Genomic DNA, 23,858 nt, shown 5'->3' on the forward strand with positions numbered 1-23,858 from the left:
TATCCCCATGTCCTGACTTATTATCATAAGGAACATATCTTATTGTTAACAGTATTAGCAGAAAATTATTGCTCTAGTGTTGCTTTACTCTGGTTGATTCACCTATAAATATGAATGTGAGAAAATAATTTTTGGAAGGTGCATGACAGAGTTACATATGAAAATACTGCACCCTGAACATACAATTTCCAACTTTTTCTGATCTTTATTGGAGCCTCTTGCAGCATTTACAGTTCTCTTTCAGCATATACCCTAGTCACTTAACGAAAGTTATTGAGCAACAACTAAAGTAGCCTGTGTACTTTATTTTTCTTTTTTTTTTGCTTGCTTTAACTCAGCTGCTGTAATATTAGCATTTCAATAAAACTGAGACGGATTAGTTATATGGGGAAAATTTTGGATTGAAAATTTCTTTCTCAAATGCATTCGTATGAATCTGGAGTGGAAAGCAGAGTTTGATGAACTTGCTCTTTGTAATAATGATCTCATCAGATTTTTAGTGGGTATAATGATATATTGTTTCTGAAAATGTTAATCCTAGTAGTTTACATGTAGAGTGTTTTATTTATATATACATGACACATAAATATACAAACATACACATTATTTGTTTGGGTTTAGCTATCAGTTTATATAGTTAATATAAATTAAATAATAAACTTATGTGCTTATTCTTGTTCCTGTGTGGGAATAGTTCTACTAGTACAAACTCTGCTTATTGTACCATTATTTTGTCCACTAAAATTATGCACTTTATTGTTCTATTTTCATAGCTCTTATAAATAAATGAAGGTATAATTATACATGCCTAGTTTAGGCAAATAAGTAGAAGTAATCTAATGTTGAAGGGCCCACAAGGCCTGTATTATTTTGTTCTGTTTTGCTGTAAAATTTAAACAAAGATTTATCTTTTTTTTCCTTTTTCTTTTTTCCTAAGCGTGTATCAGATATTGACAGGGCTTGTTAAAGGGAGTGAATTTGGGAATGAACACGTGAAGACTGAGTTCCTGATTTTTCTTTTGCAGTGGGGACAATGCCCAAAGCAAGAGCACAGCCGACATGGGGCCGCGGCCAGCTAGCCACTCCCCGCAGTCTGCCGGGAGCTCAGGTGTTGACAGTGGGGCTGAAAGCACCTCGGATGGAATTCGGGATTTGCCTTCCATTGCCATTTCCCTCTGCGGAGGCCTTACTGAGAACAAAGAGATTACCAAAGGTACAGGATGACTGTGAATTGCAGACACGTGCCGGCAGCTGGGGTTGAGCTTCCCAGCCTGAGGCTGCAGAGCCCTCCTGTGGCTGTACTCAGCACTGGGTTGAGGAGATAAATACTGGCCATGTAATGATAAGCTTCCTAGAACTTCTTATGATTTTTAACTCGTTTGAACAATCCACTATATATGAAAATTTTTGCAAGTATTTTATTGGTACTTTTACTTCCTGATAGTGCAATGTTTTGTATCACGGTAGTGTTAATGATACTTTTGCCACTTAATACAGTATATAGCTAGGAAATTCACAGCTGTTGAATTCAGGAGTGAAAAAGGTGGTCCATAAATGGGGACATGAGGAGAAGGAGTTGAAAAGTTTAACCTGATTCCTGCCCCAGCTCCAGTTTCTTGTGTAACTTTTAGATAAATCACAATACTTTGTGCCTCAAAGTTCCAGTGGCATAGTGTGAAAAAAAATGTGTTAAGACTTGCACTTTCTGCAGCAATGTGGCATCATAAAATCATATGAGCCTGATGCTACACTGACTGTTGCTCACAAGCTACTTATTGAAATGTTTCAAATATACTGTGATTTATTTGAGTCATACTGTCATCTGAATCACTTGTAAATTATATAATTTTTCTAAAAGGAGACTTTCCTCCCGCACAGTTACATCCCTGAGATTTCACTTTAGGCTGTATTTTGAAAGGAAGGACACCCAGAAACAAAGAAACCCTCATCTTCTGAGACTGAGTCTCTGAACAACTTGCTTCCATACCGCAGTTAAATCTCCGCACCCTTGTAATGAAGGTGAAACCAATGTGTCTGAGAGGTGCTGAGAGGTTTAGGTTGGCCCACCCCAGGCATCTATAAATGCATGCTTTACAAATGTAACTTCTTTCCCCCACAGAAGAATTCTTAGAACATGCAGTAACATATCAACAGTTTGTGGACAATCCTGCTATCATTGATGACCCTAACCTTGTGGTTAAGATTGGAAATAAGTAAGTATATTTCAGAAAAAAATTACTGTTGTAACAAAGACACTTCTTTGTCACTTACATCAGTCTAACTATAGCTGAAAAACAGGTTTTGAAAATTTGTAGCTTGGATTCATCCAAAAAGAATCAACTACCTAGTGAATTCAGGTCCTTCTAGTTACTTTTCCTCTTTTGAATTGAAAGCGAAGGGCAGTTTCAGATGACCTATTACAGCTGACACAGTTTGAATTTCAAGAAGCTGTTATTAAATGCTAATAGTATTTACATTCAATTGACAGAGTAAAAATGTAATATGATGGGAACTTGCTAAGGCTTGCCCTGAGCCAGTTTGAATAATTAATATTTACAGGGATATGTCAGTCTGTTTGCAGTCACTCAGTACCAAGTAGTTGTTTTGTATATGCTGAATATTTTGCTAATATGCCTCTGTGGAGGCATTGCTTTTCAAGACTTGTCAAACTTCACCCACTGAGTATGAGGCTTCCATTTCTGCAAGGCTAAGACGCTATTTTGTACGTTTATATTGCTAGCAGCAGGGCAGTGCTGTGGTCTAAGCCAGATGCGGCTTTTTTGGGGGTTCTTTAACTTGAGAATTCCTTGCACCTTGCAAACAGTGTTAGAAGACAGGTCATGGCTTTGTGCTGCGCTTAGGGAGGTTTGGCTACCCTTACTCATAGACATGGCTCATGCAAGGCAAAAGTACTGGGTGATAGTTTGTATTGTGTATGCTGCAGCCTCATACCTGACCCTCTCTGGTGGCTGAGGTGAGTCACTGCTTCCCTGACACTGTTCTCTGCATCCGATGGTAGTATTTATCTGCCCACTGAATGTATTGGGAAGAGAGGAAACCTTAGTGAGGATTGAAATGTCATATTCTCTTCCTGTGGTGTGAGCTTCATCTTCCCTAGTCAGTGGATACTGCAACTGTCCTACTGTCTGCAATAAGAGTTGAGCGATGTTCAACATATAATAGCAGGAGCTTGACATCCTACAGAATACAGCCCCTAAGTTTTATGTAGTTCCTTGATGGAAAAACAGTGAAAAAGCTTGTAAAAATGTGGCTTATGCTGTGATGGAGGAATATAATCAGGGCTGTAGCTGGGTGGATGCAGGCAGAGAGTTGCAGTCAAACAGCTCTGTCCAGATGGAAGCTGGTGATGAGTGGCGTCCCTGAGAGTCTTGGGACTGGTGCTCTTCAATATTTTTGTCAATGAGACAGACAATGGGACTGAGTGCACCCTCAGCACATTTGCAGCACATGACACAAAACTTAGTGGTGCAGTGGAATCAACAGAAGGAAGTGATGCTATCCAGAGGGACCTGGACAAACTTAAGAAAAGGGCCCACAAGAAACTCACGAAATTCAATAAATTAAATGCAAGGTGGTGCAGCTGGTTTGGGGCAGTCCCAGACATGACTACAGGCTGGAAGATGAATTCATTGAGACCAGCCCTGGAGAGAAAGATTTGGGGGTTCTGGTGAATGAAAATCTGGACATGAGCCAAGAGTGTGTGTTTGCAGCCCAGAAAGGCAAACATGTCCTGGTCTGCATCCAAAGCAGCATGGGCAGGTCGAGGGAGGTGATTCTACCCCTCTGCTCTGCTCTGGTGAGATCCCACCTGCAGTGCCGCATCCAGCCCTCGGGTCCCCAGCACAGGAAAGACATGGAGCTATTGGAGTGAGTCCAGAGAAGGGACATAATGGTAATCAGAGGGCTGGAGTTCCTCTCCTGTAAAGACAGGCTGTGATTTGGGGTTCAGCTTAGAAAAGAGAAAGCTCTGGGGAGATTTCATTGCAGCTTTTTAGCACTTACAGGGGACTTAGGAAAAACAGAGAGCAACTTTTTATATGGTAATAGTGATAAGATACAGGGGATCAGTTTTAGATGAAAAAAGGAGATGCCTAGATTAGATGTTGGGAGGAATTCTTTATTACTATAAGGATGGTGAGTTACTGAAACAGACTGTCCAGAGAAGTGGTGGATGTGCCATCCCTGGAAGTACTTAAGGCCAAATTGGATGGGCCCCTGTGCAGCCTGATCTAGCAGAAGCTTTCCCTGCCCATGGCAGGTGAGTTGGAATTAGATGATCTTTGTCCCTTCCAACCCAACCCTGTTGTGATTCTATGATGACTTGAGTAATGTGTAACAATACCCTTTCTACTCTAGCTTCTCTTGCATACCCTGAAAAATGTATGTGGTAAATACCTGTGAGCATTCTGTGAAATAAGATGGGTGTGTTATTAGTAGTGCAGGCCAGAGATTGACCTGTGCTTCATGGCTTTAACCTGCCCGGTGGTGAATTCCCGGTGGATTGTGCATTGAGACTTTGGGATCACAAAATGTTGTAATTGTCTCCCTTGCATGCCCAGGTACTACAACTGGACAACAGCTGGTCCCCTTCTGCTGGCAATGCAGGCATTCCAGAAACCTTTGCCAAAGGTGAGATTGAACATGAAGGCTGGTAAGAGGAGGAGTTTTGAAGTGATGCCAGTGATTAAGGGAGGGAAATGGGTTGTTGTACAAGAGAATCTGCACATCAGAAAAATCTACCCACACATAACCATTTGTCTATCTTATGTTATGGCCTAAATAAGGACTAAGTTTGGTCTGTGAATAGTGTTTGTTTACTAGGCTAAAGTTATTACAACTGTTTTGAAGTAGGAAAACTTATATTTTACTTCATTAATATGGATTGTAAACATAAATGATATTGATCCCTTAGTGTTTGCTGTAGCTGAATACTTTGTGTTTGCTTTCTGTTTTATATGTATACAGCATATATTATTAAATAAATATAAATAACCTGAGTGAATAAGCTTTAAGTACTGCAGCTTGCTAGCTTTTTGTTTCTCAGTTGGTTGTTCATAACCCAGGTAGGTAGTGCCAGATAGCTCTATGACTATGTGACAACTGTGTGTTTTGGCTTATATAAATGTGCTGAAGAAGTTAGTTCAGTGCCATGTGACCTGGTGCCACATAGGTGCTCGTGACAGAAATACTGTAAATGTATATAAAGAAGCAGTATCACCACTACCACTCTTTTGTTTCCTGGTTAGACATGGATTTAATAAATTTTTGAACCTAAACTCTCCTCCTGCCATTTGCAGCACTTCACATATCTTTGGGATTGTTCTGTGTGAATTCAACTGCTATCTCTGTTGCCATCACTGTGGACTAAAAATTTCTTAAAAGCCAAGACTACTCTCTGCCGGCGTTTTTTTCTTAATGCCACATTGCCTCAATATACAGTCATGTGCAGCTGCATGGTACCATCCCAGTATAAAATAAATTGAGCCTAAAAATCCCAAGTATCTGGTAAACATGGCTTGAATTTCAAAGATGTCACAGAGCCAAAGATGTCACACAGATGTTTTGTGTGTTACTGCAAATGTTCTAGTAGTCATCAAAGGTGGGATTCATCCCATGGAACCCAAATGCCCACAGAAGGTACATGGTTATTCCACTCTGTATTTGTTGGTTGCTCACACAGTGTGATTCAGATCTCGGTAGGTGCCTATTGGGTCTTCAGTGGCAATAAAAATAATGTAAGGTAACTGCATTTTAGATTAAACACTGCAAAACCTGAGCCAGGTATTTTGGGTTTTGCCTAGGATGGGTAAATGGAAAGTAGTGTTACAAAATATTTTTCCATAATGGTACAGGAGATGGAAATTCCTTCAATAGCTTCATACTTATGTCATTATTCATATAGGTTATCAATTGAAAAAAATCTTCTTTGGGGGTGTAATTTAATGTGCTTGGGTTTTTTATGGTCAATTTCTATTCTGAATGCTGATAACTTTCTAGAGAGTACAGTTTTAATTTAGTGGAGAAGCCAGTATTTATAGTTGGAACAATCTGTATGATTGGAAAGGTTTACTTGGTTTACTGTACCTCTGAAACTAAAATGACTCATTTATGTTACCAGTCATCCTACTGGTTTTCTTCATAACTTGTTACTTGGAGTTTTGATTTACTCTAGTAATGAAGCTAAGGAATTGAAATACTAAGATACTTCATTAATATAAAGAGTTTATGAAGTGTTTGAAAATGGAAGTTTTTGCAAAAAAAAAGTTCACTGATGTTCTGTAAAATGCACTTAAATGCCTATCTAATTGTAAGCATGCAAATCCCCCTACTAAAAGTCTGTAGGACATCTGCTTGAAGTTGTTGACATGTGTGAGAATCTCCTTAGATTGTAGCCGTTGTTCTCAATGGTGACACTCTGTTCTCTGTAGTTCTATCTGCTCCCTGTTTTTCTTACTTTCTTTGGAAAACTCAACTTTATTCCTCTGTCATTTGCTTTTTTTTCACATATACTTTCAATAATACAGTGAAGAAAACCTATGGAAAAATTGAGAAAAGCGATCCATTGTGCCACTCATTATCTGAATACAGCCCCCTCTTAATTGCTGAGAGTTCTTAGAATATTTTAAATTTTTTTTTTAATCATTAATCAACATCACAGCTTTCTTTTGGTGACCTTACTTGCAGTAGAAGCTATCAGCTCAGAAATACAGTGGCCAAGCTGTTCTAGGATGTACCAAACCCTGTGGCCATTTTTACCATAACATTTTCCCATTCCATCTGTTTCTTCTCTCTGAGTGAAAGAATTCAGCTCCCCTTGTTAAGATGCATAAGGCTCTAGTCATTAAGGATATTGAAGGAAACTTATCTACTGGTGTCTAGTGTGTAGAATCAATGAAAAGTAGAAAAGGTTTATAAAAGAAACGATTCTAACATTTTCCGTCAAATTTGTAGCATGATAATTCATAAACTCATGAAAGCTAGTAATTTCTTTGCTTTTTTCTAAGCTGGTGATTAAATACAAACTTTGTAAATAACTGTCTTGCATGTCAGTTTTTTGCTGTTTTGCATGATGTCTCCTTCAGGAAGTGCTGTTTTTTCTTTTTTTTGATGTATAATTTGTACTAAATAACTTAGAAACAGCAGGTTCTCCATTCTAGACATTATACTAATTTCTCTTTATGCCTTTTTTCTTCTTTGATTTGATTTCTTTTTCATTTTCCTTTTAAAAATACCATAAGTATTCATGCTTAAGTTACTTCAGAGCAGCTCTGGATACCATTAGATTTTGCTTTAGTAGAATTTATGGTCCACAGACAGTATGTTTACTTTTATTCTATTTATTATCAGTTAAAATTGTGTGTTTGGCACTTTTTCATTTACGTATGTCAGGTTGTCCTTTACTTTGGGCCTTTTTTATGTTACCATCCATTTATCACAGGCGACTGTGGAATCTATAATGAGGGACAAGATGCCCAAGAAAGGTGGAAGATGGTGGTTTTCATGGCGAGGGAGGAACAGCACTATTAAAGAGGTAAGTTTAAGAAGCAAGCAGAGTTTCCTTCTGGTTGCAGTGGGAAGGCTGGGTATCTGCATATTCATCCCTTAGAACTTCAGAGGGTAACTTGGTGCTCAGTTTGACTGAGGACATACACATTAAACATGGTCTGAAGTCTGGTTTGTTTTGACTTCAGAAAGCTTTGGATCAGACCCTACCTGAAACATTTGCCTGCAGAGTTTTGTCTGTACATTTATTTTCATTACACAGATCTGAGGCAGTAGTATCTAATGTATTAAATCTCTGTTTGGAAACCTAGAATCAAAGAGTTGTGCCAGTAATTTAAAGTTTTCACGCAGATTAGTACCTTTCTGTGTCTTTCTTTTGATGGTTGAAGAGCAGACATATTTATGAATAGTGTGGGCTGTAAGACTCGGCAAAACCTAAGATGGCAAACTGGCTGGATATATTGGTTTGAATATCTTTTTGAGTTTCTTTTCGGAGCATTAGAAGTTTGTGATAACAATCTTAAAGTCATGGATGAACATTAGAAAACTGGAAAAACCAAAGCTTTATATGAAATATTCGTTGGGTAGTAAAACCTCTTCATATTAATTTATACTACTGAAGCATTAGTACTTGAGGGGAGAAAATAACTTCTAATACAATTTTATGGTTGTGCCTCAGTCAGGAACTAATTTAACCTTGCATGAAATAACCATTGCAGTGTTCTATGGGTACGGGTTTCAGAGCATGAGATTTTAGTTTTATAGTTGTTTCAAGTTTTTTGAATTTTCTCTGGAAGTATTTGGTTATCTCTTGAGTTGTGGAAACTTTAAATGGAACTATGTAAAGCAGAACTATTCACTGCTTTTGAAATGGAACTATTAAAAATCTTGTAGAATGCCTTTGATAGTGTTCAGCATCTACTCAAGATAAAAGCAGTTTAGAAAGTTTTACTGGATTAAAGAGCTTAATGATTCTATGAAAGGTAATATGTGGGGTTTTTTTTTTCCTTCTCCCAAGTCATACTTTGCTTTCTCAGGTGAAATCTAGCTATTTGAACTGTATGAACTGAGTAACTATGGAGTTGATCCCAGAACTTCAACAGTACTAGATGTTGAACCTGTTATTTCTCTACTTCCCTGCAAAACTAAATTTCAATTATTCTTCTGAGTTTTATAGTTTCAGTTTTTAATTCTTTGTACTGCCTTTATTCTTTAAGGGTTTTATTTTGTCTACAAGCAAAGGAGACAAACATGCTGTTGATTTTTACCAAGTCTGTACAAGGCAGAATTTGATTTTAAAATACTTTTCTAAAAACATCTACTTTCTGTTCAACAGGAGATGCACAACTACTTATACTTGTATTTTTACAGGAAACAAAGCCAGAGCAAAGTATGAGTGAGAGTGGACTTACAGAAGACTCTTCACAGATGAGCAGGGCAAACAGGTATCCCCAAAATATCTGTACCTGAAACAATCAAGAGTTACCATTTAACAATGAAAGCAAGTTACCACAACTATTTGAGCAAAGAAATACTGTTTTAATAGAAATAGTTTTAATTTGTTACTCATTGCACCACATAAGTGCAAATAGGAGGCCCTGACCCATGGCAGGGCTGCAGACCTTGTGAGTGCACTCTGGCATTTCTGTGGTTTGGCTGGCAGCTCTGGGACGCACATTCCAGCCCCTTGGAAACAAACTGCAATTGGAGCAGTTCTCCAAAGCTACATGTATTTCTCTAGAGTTTTTAAGGGAACATCATAGATGAACCCAAGCTGCTGTCAGATCCCAGTTGCTTAAATTTTTTTATTTATTTAGATTTATGGCCTGACAAATTAATTGGTTCCTGCATATTTCAGAAAGTTAAGGGGCTTTCCAGAGTGTTTTTCACAGGCAATAGTCATGGTTTTCTGTTACTTCTTTCCAAGATTGCAGAAGTCTCTTCTTTCTTGTGCTCCTAATGAATCACACTGTATAGCCTGAATCTCACCTTGGAGAGTTCCATAACATGAGTTTTAGCTTGCTTTGGAGGGATGAGTTAGCCAGGGGCAGCTCTCCTACCTTGTTCCTTTTCTGTGCATATAGATCTTAATATAAAGACATCTTGTTTGTGCTGGCTGCAGTTACAGCTGAAAAGGGTCAGGTTCAAATATGCTTATGCTAATTACTTGAGGTTCAGGGATCACCCTTTAGTGAACAAGAAGCTCTCATTGTTTCTAGTGGTCAGCAGTTGCAGTCCAGGCAAATGTGCTGGAAGGAGGATTCCTCATTCTGTGTGGGAGTAGCTGTTGTCTCTATTACCTCTCTGAGACTGAGAACCAGAGTAAATTGGAAAGGCTGATTTTAAGGATGACAAGTGACATACAGGTCTGCTTCTTACATGGTTGTTTAAAGATAAGCTTTAAAGTGGGATTAAGAGTTCAAGCAGACTAGATTCTGAAATCGGTGTTCTTTGTTTAAATTTTAACTGGCCTTAGAAATCTCTTGTTAAAAATTTATTGTTTGCAAGCAAAATGTGACAAGTGGGATGTTGAATAACACTTTTGAGATCACATGTCACAAAGGATAAGATAGGCTTTTTAATGTTGCTAGTCATGACATGCAGTACCTTGATATTGGGTCAAGGCTTCCTAACATCAAACAGCATTCAGGTGTGATTGAAATAAAAGGCCAGATACTGATATAAAGATTAGATTGGTAAGATCTGAAAGAGTTTTAACTTACGCCTAAAGAGATAGATTTTTTTTATTGTCAGAAAACTTTCTTTCTGAGGAAGAATACCCTTAATAAGTTTCTAAAAAAATGGCTGCAGCAGAACAAAAGTAATTTTTCCAATGCATATTTAAACAGCTTGCAATGCGAGGGAGCTCAGGGCTTATGACTTTTTATCATTGTATTCTGAACAGGGTAATCCTGAAAATCATGGAAAAGAGTAATCCAGTTATCTGAAGTTGCTCATTGAAAGAAAAGGAGTTATTTTGTACCATAGAACTTCTATAACATTCATTTTTTAAAATTTTACTTTTAAATTCTTTTGGGGAGGAGAGAAGAAGGAAAGAGAAAGCCATCATAACAAGTGCCTCTTTCTTCTTTTGAGAACAGAGGGGTTTTTTGTAGTCATAGTATCTAATGGGTATTATTTTTTATCATATGAGATTTCTGAGTTAATATAGTACATTAATTTATATTCATTAAAGTAATGAAAACTGTTGTTATAGCCATTCACTTGCCTGTAACAATCCAAGTTTGAATAATGGGGAATGTGTGAATGAAAGTTTCGTACTTCATTGATGTATTAAAGCTCATGATATGAATGACCTCCTGTGAGACAGTACTTGGTAGCAGAGAATCAGTGACTTATTTGGTGACTCACTGTTAATGCATTTTTAATGGATACTGAGATGCATTTACTGACCTAACATCATTTTCTGTGTGTGTAATGTTCCAGAATAAAAGATGAATCTTCTTCAAGCGATGAAGACCCTAGAGCTGCCAAACAAAACCTCGGGTCATTACAAACCAACTCCAGTCATCTCTCGTTATTGTCTGGAATCAGTTACAAAAAATCACTTCGACTCACTTCTGAGCAGCTTGTGAGTTAATTTTAAATCCTTGTCCTGAAATGTCATTTCTAATACAACATGAACCTTTACTGTTATTCTATTCAGGCTTCAAAGCTTAATTAGCTCTTATGTCTTGCATTTAATTCTCTCTTGTGATATTTTTCAAAAAAGCCTTTCCCCTTCTCTTTTCTGTTTTAAACTTGAATGTTGTTCCTTGTAGCAAGTGCTGGGGTTTGGAGATGGGATCTCATTTAAAAAAATACCGAAATTAAATTCCAAAGTTTGTATTTATCACCTGAGTAAGTGTATTGGAAACATATCCTTTCTTGTAGTATATGAAATGTGTGTATGTTAACAGGCCTCTCTTCTTTCTCCTTCCTCTCTTTTCATTTTCTCTCATTTATAGGCAAATAGTCACATTTTGCATAAACAGTTTTCTGTTAGTAACTTCTGAAAGAGCTGCTTGTAAATTTATAATGCAGCCAGCCTATTGATTTCTTTGGAGCTTGATAATTTCTTTGAAGCCAATTCTCTTCCTCTGTGGCAGAGGTGTTTGGCTAATGATGACAAAACTGTTGCAGTTTTGTGTTCTGTACATTTCAATTTCATCTGGAAAAATGGGCTACTATAGGGAAATGCTTCTTGTCATCTTAGGTACAGATAATTAGTTTTCTGAAGGAAACCCTCACAAGGCATACAGCATTTAATAGCCCGTCACTCACTGCCTGTATAATTTGTAAGAAATGCAGAGTTTTTCCCAAGAAACAGATGAGATCTGTTGGTTATTTTTCTGTTGCAAGGAGAAAGAACGGGTTACACAAATAAAATCGGACTTTTCAGTTTCAGAAACCTTGCAGAAATTAGCTGAAGCTTAAACTACTCTTAAATTGGTTTCTTGATGGAAATATAGTACATTAATTGGGATTTATCAGTTACCCATGAATTCTGTATTCTCACTTCCTTCTCACTTTTTAACTAATTGAAAAGTTGCAATGAAAGATAATGAAGAAAAAGATACACTAAGAGTAATAAATTCCTACAGGTCTTGGGAAATGTCTTGGTTTAGATAGACAGGTATCTGCCAGGGAGGGTTGGAGTCTCCCTTAAAATGTAAGCCCCTCCCCCCCTTTTCCAAATTATCATAAATTTGCAATTAAAAAGCTGTCAGGCAAAGATTTTGGGAATAGGTATAGCTGTTCTTTACTAGGGATATAAAAATACAGATGTTGTAGTACAGAAGAATAAGCAAACAAATAAACAAACAAGAAATCCTAGAAAACCCTGACAGAGTCAGAAATACAACCTGACACCCTGTTGGTCAGGGTGTTGGAAGCAGTCTAAAGTAAATCCTCCTGGAGTGGCAGATGTGGTTCTGTTGAAGTAGAGATGGTCCCGTTGAAGAAAAAGGGTCCAGTAATGGTGAGATGAGTCCAGTCTTCCTCCAGGGATCTGGTGGAAAAAACTGGATACCTGGTGGGACTGTGGCTCCCTTTTATGTAGGTTAAGATGGTTTGGCTCCTCCTCCCTGTGTGGAGCAGCTTACAATAGTGCAGTGTAATGTGTAATGTCATTGATGAGATCTTAATGGTCCATTGGCAGAAGACATTCCCATGGAAGTAGTGAAACAATGAAGAGAGATAAGTAGCACTCCACCATCTGATAAGTGACACTGACCCATTTGGGCAAAGATAAGCAATTCTGCTCCACCCAGATGGAATAGAATAGTATGCTCTTTACAAAACCCATGGCAGGAAACTGAACAGCCAGGTTCACAAATAGAATCAAATCAGTAGCCTCTTCTCCCGCATGTCACTAAGTGGCATAGGGGACAGTGAAGGGCAGAAAAATGGGAGAGTTAAGGATAGTTCGTGTAGGCTGAAGGATAACAGTTCATGTGGTGTCGAGGAGAGGTCGATCATTGTACAAGGGAGATGTAATACTGTAGAACACAAATCTCCCTAGAAAAGGTCTTAATTAGAGTTTATGGAACTTCTTGTTACTCACATTTCTTTCTGCATATGTATTTGTCTTTCAGAGTGGGGAATTCCCATAGATGGTCCCTATTCCATCATTTGTTAATGTGAACATTTGGGGATTTTTTTTTAAATTTACCTGATTGAGAAACAGAATTTTTTATTTGTTTTCTTCTGTTCTGTAAATGCCTAACATACACCACACAGGGTAAGCCTCTGTTGTTGTTATTTAGAATACCTCTACTGAAAGCAATAAAATTCAGTGTGACCAAATGGGTCACAAACCCACAATTTGGGTTGACTGGTTGGATGCCAGGTGCCCAGCCAAGACACTGGGTCACTCCCCTTCTCAGTGGGGCTGGGGAGAGAACAAGGTGGATCAGCAAAGGGAAAAAACAAGTGTGTTCTCTACTTTCCACCAGTGAGGGATACTCAGCCACTTCCCAGAAAGCAGGGCTTCAGCTCCAGAAGGCAAACATTGTAAAATAACAAATGCCCCCAGTTTCGCTTCCTTTCCTTTACTTTTATATCCAAGCTGATGTTGTATGGTATGGAATACCCATTTGGTTGATTTGGATCATCTGGCCTGGTTATGTCCCCTCCCAGGGTCCTGCCCACGCCCAGCCCCTTGATGGTGGAGGAATGTTGGAGAGACAGCGCTGGTATTGTGCCAGTGCTGCTCAGCAGTACCCAAAACATCAGTGTGTTACCAACACCTTTCTAGCTGCCAGTGCAAAGGACGGCACTGTGAGGGCTGCTGTGGGGAAATGAACTCCAGCTCAGCCAGACCTAATACAATTTCCACCCCTTATTCCATAGCATTTGTATCATACTCAATTCCCATATAACTGATGTATCTTCTAACTGTTCCATTGTATTTGTCATTACTGAAGTCTCTCCTTACCCACAGATACAACTTAACTACATTAAACCATCTCTATACCAAACATACATTTCATTAACTACTATTCCATCTGTTCATAGATACATATTACTTTCCCATTTCATGGGCTTCCTCCACCCCTCCAGATCCATGACTTGGGCTCCATTGCATCAGAATGGGTGGTCAGGACAAGAAAGCAGTATACCTGATTGTTGGGCACTGACGCTGGCCCAGCTCGGGTCATCATCACATTCCCCTTGCCCCTTGGAAAACTGATTCTTCATCAGTTTGTGTCATTCCTGCTACTTTGCTTTCTGCAAGGATACAATTTACACCACAGATTATTTTTCCCCCAAGGTTAAATCTCCCTGAGGCACATACTGGGTCTCCCTGTCCTTCTGCATTCCCCCCCAAGTACACCCTGGTCTTTGGGCAAAAACAGTCCCACAAATGGGCTTGCCTTTATGGGAGGAGAAACCCACAGCAGCTTCCCCAGCCGAACACTCCAAGGCAATGGTCATATGCAGCTTTTACACTGTGTCCATTTCACATGCTCAGTTTGTTGATCATCTTGCTGATAATGTCTTGCAGAAAAGCTTAAAGCTCAAGAATGGCCCCAATGATGTGACCTTTAGTGTTACAACCCAGTATCAAGGCACTTGCCGCTGTGAAGGCACCATTTACTTATGGAATTGGGATGATAAAGTTGTTATTTCTGATATTGATGGAACAATCACACGGTGAGTTCATGAGTGGGGAGAGACTTTGTATGCAAGGATTTTGCCCTTTAGTTTAAAGGAAAAGATAATTAACAGGGAATGTTAATCACAGAATCTTCATATCCCAGTGTTATGGGATGTTTTGTTTCTTGTTTTTTTATTTTATTTTTAAATTTGGCTTTCAAACAATTCAACAATCTTTAGCTGAATTATTAGTTTAATAGACACCTTACATGTGTGCCCATTATTTGTCACCTATTGGTGCTTCATGATAGTATTTACAGCAGTATTGGAGGAACTTCTGCAAAATCATAACCTTTTTGTTGCACCACACTTATGAAGTAAGTAGTAATTAAAAGGAGTAATTAAATATGAAGGACTAATTAAAAAGAAGAAACATGTGAATTTTGTTTTAAAAGGCATTCCTGGGGCATTCCAGTGATAGGCATTAGTACTTAGAAGACTAGACTCCAAAATCAGTGTCAGAACTAGCATCTGATGGAAAGTTCCAGATTAGCTCTTTGGGTAAAATTCCTAATTTTGGAGTGACCGACTTGCTGGTTTCTATTTATTTAGTGTATTTAACACTGGGGAAAACAATTGTGTGTGGAGCAGGGAAAGCATGAAATAAAAATACAAACATTGTCTTTTGAAGTGAGATGTTTGTTTTGAAATCAATTTCTTTCAAAATCAAACTTAGCTATATCTAATTAGGAAAAAGAACAGGGAAAATAATTTTCAAGAGTAATCTGAGGGAAATTAAAATACTTGATTTAAACAGAAACTCTTCTTTTTTGTGATTTATCCATCATATGTCAAACTTCTCATTTGGTGCCAATGTAAATTAACATCTTTTCCCACTTTGCTTTCTTAAGCTTCAATAAAGTCAGTGGGATCTCTTCTCTCTGCTATTGATCTGCCCAGAGTTACTGAAGCACTTTACCTTACAATGCCAATGCAAATCCATCCTAAGCCATTGCCCAATATTTCTTCCTCTAAGATGCAAGCTATTCAGGGTGTGGACTTCTTGCTGTGTATCTGTACAATTCTTAGTCAAGCAAGCGGCTCATTTGTGCTATTTGTTATTATAGTGTAAATAATTTTCTTTCATATAAAGCAGGAAATACATTGAAGCCAGAATGAATATTTCAAAATAGTTTATACTTGACCAACTCCTGGCTTAATGTGGAGAAGTCAGTTTGCAGTAAGGTAGAATGTGACTTACCTCATACTTTCAATTTCCCATCAACTTCCATTAGGGATAGGTTTGGTTAATTTAAAAGACATTGAACATAAACCTCAAAAAGTATGCTTAGCACTGGTGACCCCCTAGAGGTCTGGTTGATGGCCTGTATGCTGTGACTTCCGTATTGCCTTTTGGGGCACAAGCCTTATCCATCTTGGGGCACAGGAGTAATTTAAACAGCATGGCCAAGGTTGAGCATGTCAGCCTATCTCAAAAAAAGGGGGGATATACTAATTATCTTCTGATGACAATCAGTCTCTTAAAGAATACTTTATTTTCATTTGCAGCTACCCAAGTAAGTTAGTGGGATTTGTAATAAACATACTGTTATTACAAGTACGGGGGTTTTTTTCAGTTCAATTATATTGTTTTTCCATTATTCAGGTCAGATACTTTAGGTCATATTTTGCCAACACTTGGCAAAGACTGGACACACCAAGGGATTGCGAAGTTGTACCATAAAGTGAGCCAGTGAGTATTCAGTAAATCTGTTCATGCATCTGTGGCTTCTTTGTGTTTGTTCATTTGTGTGTAAAAATTTAAATTTCTCTAGGCTTCTCTTAACCTATAAGGGTGACAATTTCATCAATATCTTGTCACTTCAGTGATGCTTACACAGTGTAAACATCTCCAGCATGATATCCAGAGCCAAACCTGCTTTGTGATAACAAAAGAAGAAGCCCCCTATCTGTGAGTGGTGATTGCTCTTCCAACCATCCCAAACAGATACAGACAGTTTCCAAGACTGCAGTAATTTGAATGAGTTACGCAGTTACAGCAAGTGGAACTTTATCGCAAACTGGGAATTGCTGCATTATTAATTCATAAGATGCTAATACACCCTCCTTTCACTCCTTGGTGAGGAGACTGTGAAATGCATAAAGACTCTGTGGCCCAGGGTGGTCACTGTAGTTGGAATTCTTGCTGAACTCTACTTAACTGGAGTTGTGCAGGGGTGGAATGTGGAATCTATGGAATTAATCTGTTTGAGGGAGTTCCCTTTCCTTCCAGTGAGTAGAAAGGGAGTTCAGTGAAACAGCTTTGATTTGAACTGTCTGAACATCGGGCTTCAAGTCAAGCAAGATAAATCTCATCCTTAAAGTACAGCACAATGCCTTATCTCGACTAGAAATCTATCAATTTTAGATACACACTGCTAATATTCTTATTGTTTCATTTGTTGTATAAATAATGAGCTTCAAAGGTTGATGATGATCATCTGCTGATTGTATGGTTTATTTTATTTCTGTTTGTAAGTGCTGCTAATCCATTCTTAAATAGCAAGGTTAGGAAGGATCAGTTTTTTAAAATATTTGTGTTAATTTTGAGGACAGGGGATAAGTAAAAGTTGCTTAAAATCTGATTTAAATTTGTTGAAACTCAATAAGGATCATGCTGTGAAGGGCCTAAGGAAAAGGCTTTAACCTGTCAACATCAGTGCTTTAGCTGCAGTATTATGGCCCAGTGACTGACCTGCACTGATGGCTTCTGGTCCACAGTAATAAATACATTCCATGCCACTGGAGCAGGTAAAGGACTTGGATTCACCATGTTTACTTGTGGCTTTTACATCCTGTGTAATTCTTGGAGAAAGATGGGCATCTTCAATATGCCATGTTTAGAAAAAAGTATTTTTTCCCACTAGCTCTTGAAGAAGTATCAGGAAACAGTATGTCAGCTATTCTCTATGTCAGTTAATGTCGTTAACATTATATCCAGGTATGACCTAGAGCAATTTATTACAAAACAATGGGGATGTTTCCTCTGATGAATATGAACCGGAGGGAAACAGACTGTATCAGCTCATGTGTGGTGATGTGTGGGAGTGCCTCTAGGTGAGCAAGGTTGGTGAAAAGTACAGGTGTACTGTTGGTTCCCTGGATACATTTTGCATTGTGTACACCAGAGGATCAGAGACAGAGTGTGGGGATTTTTGTAATTACACATTGAGAGAAAAAAAGGAAATGAGGGAAAGTGAATTGATGTCTGAATGGGATCAGATGAAGTATTTGATTTTAATTTTCACAAGGAGGATTAGTGATTGCTGTTTTCTTTTATTGCAAGAATGTCAGCTTTTCTTATATATTTAAATTACCATAAATGTTTGAAGAGCCTCTGGTACACATCACAACTTTCCTCTTAGTAAATCTGATTTTTCTGTATATTAGAGTTATGCTAAGGTTCATTTATTGCTTTTTGTTTTATGTGGATAATGAATTATAAATTATGGATGTTGGAATCTAAATTATGCCCCAGACACTTGTCTGTGTGTTAGACATACATGTTCACAGAAAAGACAGGGTAGCCTGGGAATTCCCATGCTGAGTTCTGTGTATAACCTCTGCATTACATTTGGTGAAAATTTTAATTTATTTTTTTAATTGTAGTTGTTATTTCTCTGCCTGCCAGCTTTATCAGTTGTTAGGGCTTTGATGATCATAAGCATAGGGGGAAAAAATAGATTTGAGTCATGTTGGTTTTCAAATTACTGAGTTAATTATGTTGAGGCTAGATATTACAGCTGAAACCATATAAATGCTTAATAGTTAGATCTAATGACCATGCGTGCACTGAATACAGTATTTCTTTATTTTATGAAAAGTAATTTTTTAATAGGAATTGGAAAGTAAGCTATTAAGTTGAACTACTATCAGATATGCTTCTGTTCAAAATCAAAGGCAACCTGTGTCTTTTGCCAAAACTTTCATTTCAGTATCAAGTTAAAGATTACTTCTCATACTGTGTTTTGGAGCTCAAGTTGTTCCAGCTTGAGGAAATATGTTACTGCTGCACATCTTTTTTTGCAGAGGCCCGAGAGGCAGGAATGCAACACTCTTAGTACAACAAAGGCCAATATACCATTGTCTGCTTCATGCTAAGTGTTTTCCTCTTTGCAGATGTCTTTTCAGTTAATTCTAAGGACAGTGGTTCCATCACACAGGGGTGGAAAGGTAACCGTAAGGGGTCATAAGTCCTGAGAGGAGTAGAGATAAATGAGCCTTCTTTAGCTGTAATCACTAAGTGCAATGGGGCTAGATGGGTTTCAGTTATCCAGTTTTCTGGCATAAATGTTTTTACTCCTTTTAAATTAAGTTTGGGTTAAACAAAAGGCTATTTAACAGTGATGATTTGATTCATGTAAAAGTAAACCCCCCAAATTATTAATATCTAAACACCTGCTTTATTTTTACAGTAGTTTCTTCTTTTATATCTTCTCACAGAAATGGATATAAATTTTTGTACTGCTCAGCACGAGCTATTGGAATGGCAGGCATGACCAGAGGATACTTACACTGGGTCAATGAAAGAGGAACTGTGCTGCCTCAGGGGCCAGTTTTGCTGAGTCCAAGCAGCCTATTCTCAGCTCTTCACAGGTAATGTGATTTTGCTTTTGCAGAGGAGGAAACTGAGGTTGGTGGAGGCTGAATTACCAACTTAAGTGGGAGTGCTTGAAATAATTCATAATTTAATTTTCTCTTTTACATATTGATGCAAAATTTAAGAAGAAACTTTGTTAGAGAAAGACCACAATTTGGTTCAGTTTAAAATTCAATTACTCAATATCTGTTTTTTGCCTAGTTTTTGTCTTAGATGTATATTAAGGCACAGCTGTGTTCACTGTTTACCAGTAGGTACTGCTTGGTGACTTCATGTGTTTAACATTGTGTGTTCATATTTAGCTGTTGGAGAAATGTGGACGTTTTTATAGCAATCACTCTTGTCTTTACCTGTAAGGTGTTTCAGTTGACATAAGTATATTTTTGTGGAAGTTTATTTTTTTTGGTGGGTTTTAAAGAAATTCATGTGAAAACGAAATGAACTTTTTAATATGCTTGACTGCACTGTGGGATTCTGTGAGGACAATGTTATCTTCTCTAGGTGTTGAACTGTGGTGAGTGAATAATAACAGCACAAATTATGAATATTGTACTTTCTGCCTAATTCAGCGAAGCATGTCAAGTGATTACTGAAAATATTTTAAGCTGTTAAAAGCTGCTGTGACAGGATATATTTCATTAGAATTTTTAATGGAAGGTTGTTCAGATGTTCTCCTGATTGAGTGACATGCTACAGGCTGTCTTACCAGTCATGTTCTAAATATAAGAAACCATGGAGGTATTACAGTGTGCTTCTCAGACTGATTAAGTAATAAATGGAGTGAAAGGTAGTTACGGTTATCTTATGCTCCTTGTATCTAGAAATACATTTAGAATTATACTCCTTTTGGTATCTTGTTTACACTCAGGAATGCCCATCTGTCAGTGTACACTCTTGTAACTGCTGAGGTGGGTGGGCCATAAATGACTTCACTGTTTCATCCATAGTTTTAATCCTTGTAAGTCTGAGATCAGGTGTATGCGAGACTGAGTAAAGGTGGTTTTATTCATCTTTTGGACATTCTCAGACACAGATTTATACATGGATCTGTGGTTCAAATGGGCTGCTTTACTCCTATGAAGCTTCTGTACTATTCACATCTTCCTTGACATATGTGTTGGTGCTCAGATCTTGGATTCTGAGCTTCTTAAGTGCTTTTATGTCATGCTGGCATCTTCCTGTGTTACGGGAACTCCAGACTCTGCCACCTGTTCAGTCTTCTTGCCAAGAGAAGCTGTTGTGAAAGGGCTTTTGCCCAGAGATGAGATAACTCCTCTGTTCATTAATGAATTCTCTATTCTGTAAGGAGCAGCTGAAGAGAAATAGAAGATTCCTTTATTCTTTAACTTTTGCTCAGTAGCAGTGGTGGAGAACCTGACTGTAATTCTGTCTTAGCAGGCTGAGGTACTTCTAGCACATATGGTGATTGCAGTCCTTTTAAAAATAAAATTTAAAAAAAAGCACCATAAACAATGAGGGCTAGTATAATCTATGAATCGTTCTGCAGTTCTCAGGAGGCAGTTTACTTGGTAAGAGTTTATGCCTCATAAGGATTGATTTAGCAGCTACTCCCTAGAATCCGCTATCCTTGCTCAGTAGCCATCATTGTAATGTAGGTTTCAATAGAAGTTACCTTGTTTCAGAGGATTTACTTACTGTGCCCATTATGTAAGCTTGGGAATACTGTTTTGTCTTCATGGGCAATCTGACTTCTAAAAGATTTATTGGAGAAGGGTGAGTGCTATGCAGTAGTATCTAGCTGGGTGAAAATGCTGAATAAAGGAGATAAAATGGTTTGTGGTATATTTCATGTGCACTTATTCAGCTTCCTTTTTTATCATTTCAGGGAGGTCATAGAAAAGAAGCCAGAAAAATTTAAAGTTCAGTGTTTGACTGACATCAAAAATTTGTTTTATCCTAACACAGAACCCTTTTATGCTGCTTTTGGAAACAGACCTGCTGTAAGTAATAGCTGGAATTATTTCTATTGCAGAGAACAGAAACGTTGCTGTTATTTCATGGTTCTGTTGTATTAGAACCTAGAAGCTTTAAATGAGGTTTAGGAATGTTTTATTGGGCCCTGTACAGAGGAAAATATTAAGGTTCTTCCTTAAAAATACCATGATGTAGGATCCAAAGATGGAAGAGCAGCAAAGTAATTATTTTATGTCTGCGTAAATTAGCAGTTAAACTTGTGTAGATCTCATTTTAATCCACACAGATAGTGTCAGTGAGATACCTGTGGGCAAACAGAAAATATTTCAGATTAATATTCGTGGGACTTACACTTCAAACTCCAAGTACACTCAAAAGATCTTGAATGTCCCATTGAAGTCAAAAGGTTCTACTTTGTATGGAAAGTGATATATTGGACATAGAGAAGGAAAGACAGATCTCTGTCACTCATTGGAAGACTGGATATTTGGGCTGTAGAAGGCTCCTGCTCCTGCCCTGGACCAAAGAATGCTATTATACATCTAGAAAAGAAAACATTCTCCTGGGCTTGGGCTGAGGGGGAACCCTGGCATGTGATTATCCCTTTTTTAAAGGCATTGTGTCAGAGGTGACAGAGGTCCTCACTATCCCACTTCTGTATTGAATTGTTATATTATAGGCAGCTTAGTTTCCATTATCAAGGCAGCTTTGAACATATGATTATGAAATAACATTTTAAAAACATCTGTGATGTTGTATTATGGATAATAACTACATTTAGTTCTATTTTTTTTTTTGAACCTCAGGGAAACATGCATTAAAATAATGATTTTATTTTCATAAAATTTCAAGTAAAACAGTAAATTACTTTTTCTAAAGTAATTACTGGTAGCTCACTCCTGTGCTTGCTGCCAGAGTGCAGGCTTCAGGTGTGTGATGTGCCATGTGTTTTGTATAGCTCAGGATCACAGCTTTCTCAGTTTTCTGCTCTGGGTTTCCTATATTTGGTTTGGTTTTTGCAAGAACAAACTCAGGGAAATTTCTGTACACTTGGTGTTACAGGTATAGACAGTGCGTGGACTGCCATGATGCTGAATTCTTGAAGTGACTTCTCTTCAGTTTTGTTCAGTTACTTAATTTTTTTAAAACAGTCTTTACAATATGGATATAAAAATAAATTTTATTGCTTCATTAACATTCCGGTTTTTCACCATCTTGGCTTTTAAAACCATGACTTACATTAGCAAAATGGAAATCGGTTTTACTCTGATCTTCTGGGAGATATTTTCAACGTTGGTTTTGTCAAGTTTTTCTTCAGAACAGATCAAAATTTATTTATTGTTTTCCTTAACAATCTGAATTTCTTAGAAGGCATTCTTAATTCTGACTTCTAATTGTACTTCCCATAATTGTTTCTGTGTTACCTGCTGGGCCTCGCTGCTGCTGTTTTGGCATATATTTCTTGCTTTCCCTTCTTTTCTCCTTGCTCTGACATGGAGCATCACATATGAATATGCCACAAATCTCAAGAGCTAAGTGATGGCTTTAGTATAGATATATTTGTTATGAACTTTGTGACCTTGTCCTTAAAAAAAAAAAATTCCTTTTTTATGTGTCAGTTACATCTTAACGTCTGCACACTGTTGTAACATACTTGGTACAACACACACAGGTCATTAAATATTCTCTGAAAGAAAAGTGAAGGTGCTAATGCTCTTACACCAAATGTCATTTGTTCTTTACTGAATGTTATTGTTGTGTCAAGGGAAGTTACTGAAAAAATGAACATGATTTTGATTAACAGTTTAAACTGAAGTGGCAAACTTTTTACCTAGCAGCAAATTGTCTGTTTCATGAACATTTCATTAGATTGACCTCATTTGTAACATAATGGAGAATTTCAGGCACACAATAACTAGGTAAATTTAGTACCAGTTCTGTGTAATATGTTTTTTTGTGTAATATATTGCAGCAAGATTACACATGATTTTTCAAAGACAGAATTTCGACTTTTCTTCTTTTATATTTGTTTTAGGATGTTTATTCATACAAACAAGTGGGGGTTTCTTTAAACAGGATATTTACAGTTAACCCCAAAGGAGAACTTATACAAGAGCATGCAAAGACAAACATCTCATCGTAAGTAATCTCTTATCCCCAATACTTTATGGACTAAATTAATTTGCTATGCTAACCTCAAGGTGCCCAAAGGTCCATTCAATTTTAGCAATTAAAGATTCCTTAAAATACTTAAAACTAAACAAAAAATATTTAGAATAAAATACAGACTTTCCACTTTCCTTCAGTTAAACTGATAGAGAGAATTTTTTTGTACTTAGTATAATATATTTCATCTACTTTAATCATGTAAAAGATTTAGAAGTGGATGATTTAGTCTGCATAAAAATGAGACTCACTAGTTTGCTGATGCCATCTGCCTTTTCCTGGCCCTTTAAAAATTTCCTTTTCCTGGATCTCCTATCTAGAAGAGCCAGAAAACAAATCTGAAGAGACGGTCAAGTGCTCCCAGCAAGATGCTTAGGCACTGGTAGCCCCTAACACTGGAATGGCTTTTAGTAATGTTAAGTATTGGTGTCCTTAATTGAAGGGGAGCCATATGTGTATAAAATATATGTAA

General features: G+C 37.6%; 1 protein-coding gene across 3 annotated transcripts in view; it reads left to right on the plus strand.

Moving 5' to 3' along the window:
• The window catches only part of LPIN1 (lipin 1), an 81,932-nt gene that overhangs the window by 54,195 nt on the left and 3,879 nt on the right, over positions 1-23,858 (plus strand). For all 3 annotated transcript variants that reach the window (XM_066179940.1, XM_066179941.1, XM_066179942.1), the window contains 11 exons: positions 1,026-1,213; positions 2,120-2,213; positions 4,581-4,650; positions 7,460-7,552; positions 8,896-8,969; positions 10,972-11,116; positions 14,534-14,682; positions 16,292-16,378; positions 19,129-19,281; positions 21,132-21,246; positions 23,256-23,359. In XM_066179940.1, the coding sequence (XP_066036037.1) occupies positions 1,026-1,213; positions 2,120-2,213; positions 4,581-4,650; positions 7,460-7,552; positions 8,896-8,969; positions 10,972-11,116; positions 14,534-14,682; positions 16,292-16,378; positions 19,129-19,281; positions 21,132-21,246; positions 23,256-23,359 (1,272 nt within the window). The remainder of the gene's footprint in view (positions 1-1,025; positions 1,214-2,119; positions 2,214-4,580; positions 4,651-7,459; positions 7,553-8,895; positions 8,970-10,971; positions 11,117-14,533; positions 14,683-16,291; positions 16,379-19,128; positions 19,282-21,131; positions 21,247-23,255; positions 23,360-23,858) is intronic.

The sequence above is a fragment of the Chamaea fasciata genome, unplaced genomic scaffold, assembly GCF_029207755.1.
Source record: "Chamaea fasciata isolate MVZ Bird 193981 ecotype frontalis unplaced genomic scaffold, bChaFas1.0.hap1 SCAF_3, whole genome shotgun sequence".
Taxonomy (NCBI): Eukaryota; Metazoa; Chordata; class Aves; order Passeriformes; family Sylviidae; genus Chamaea; species Chamaea fasciata.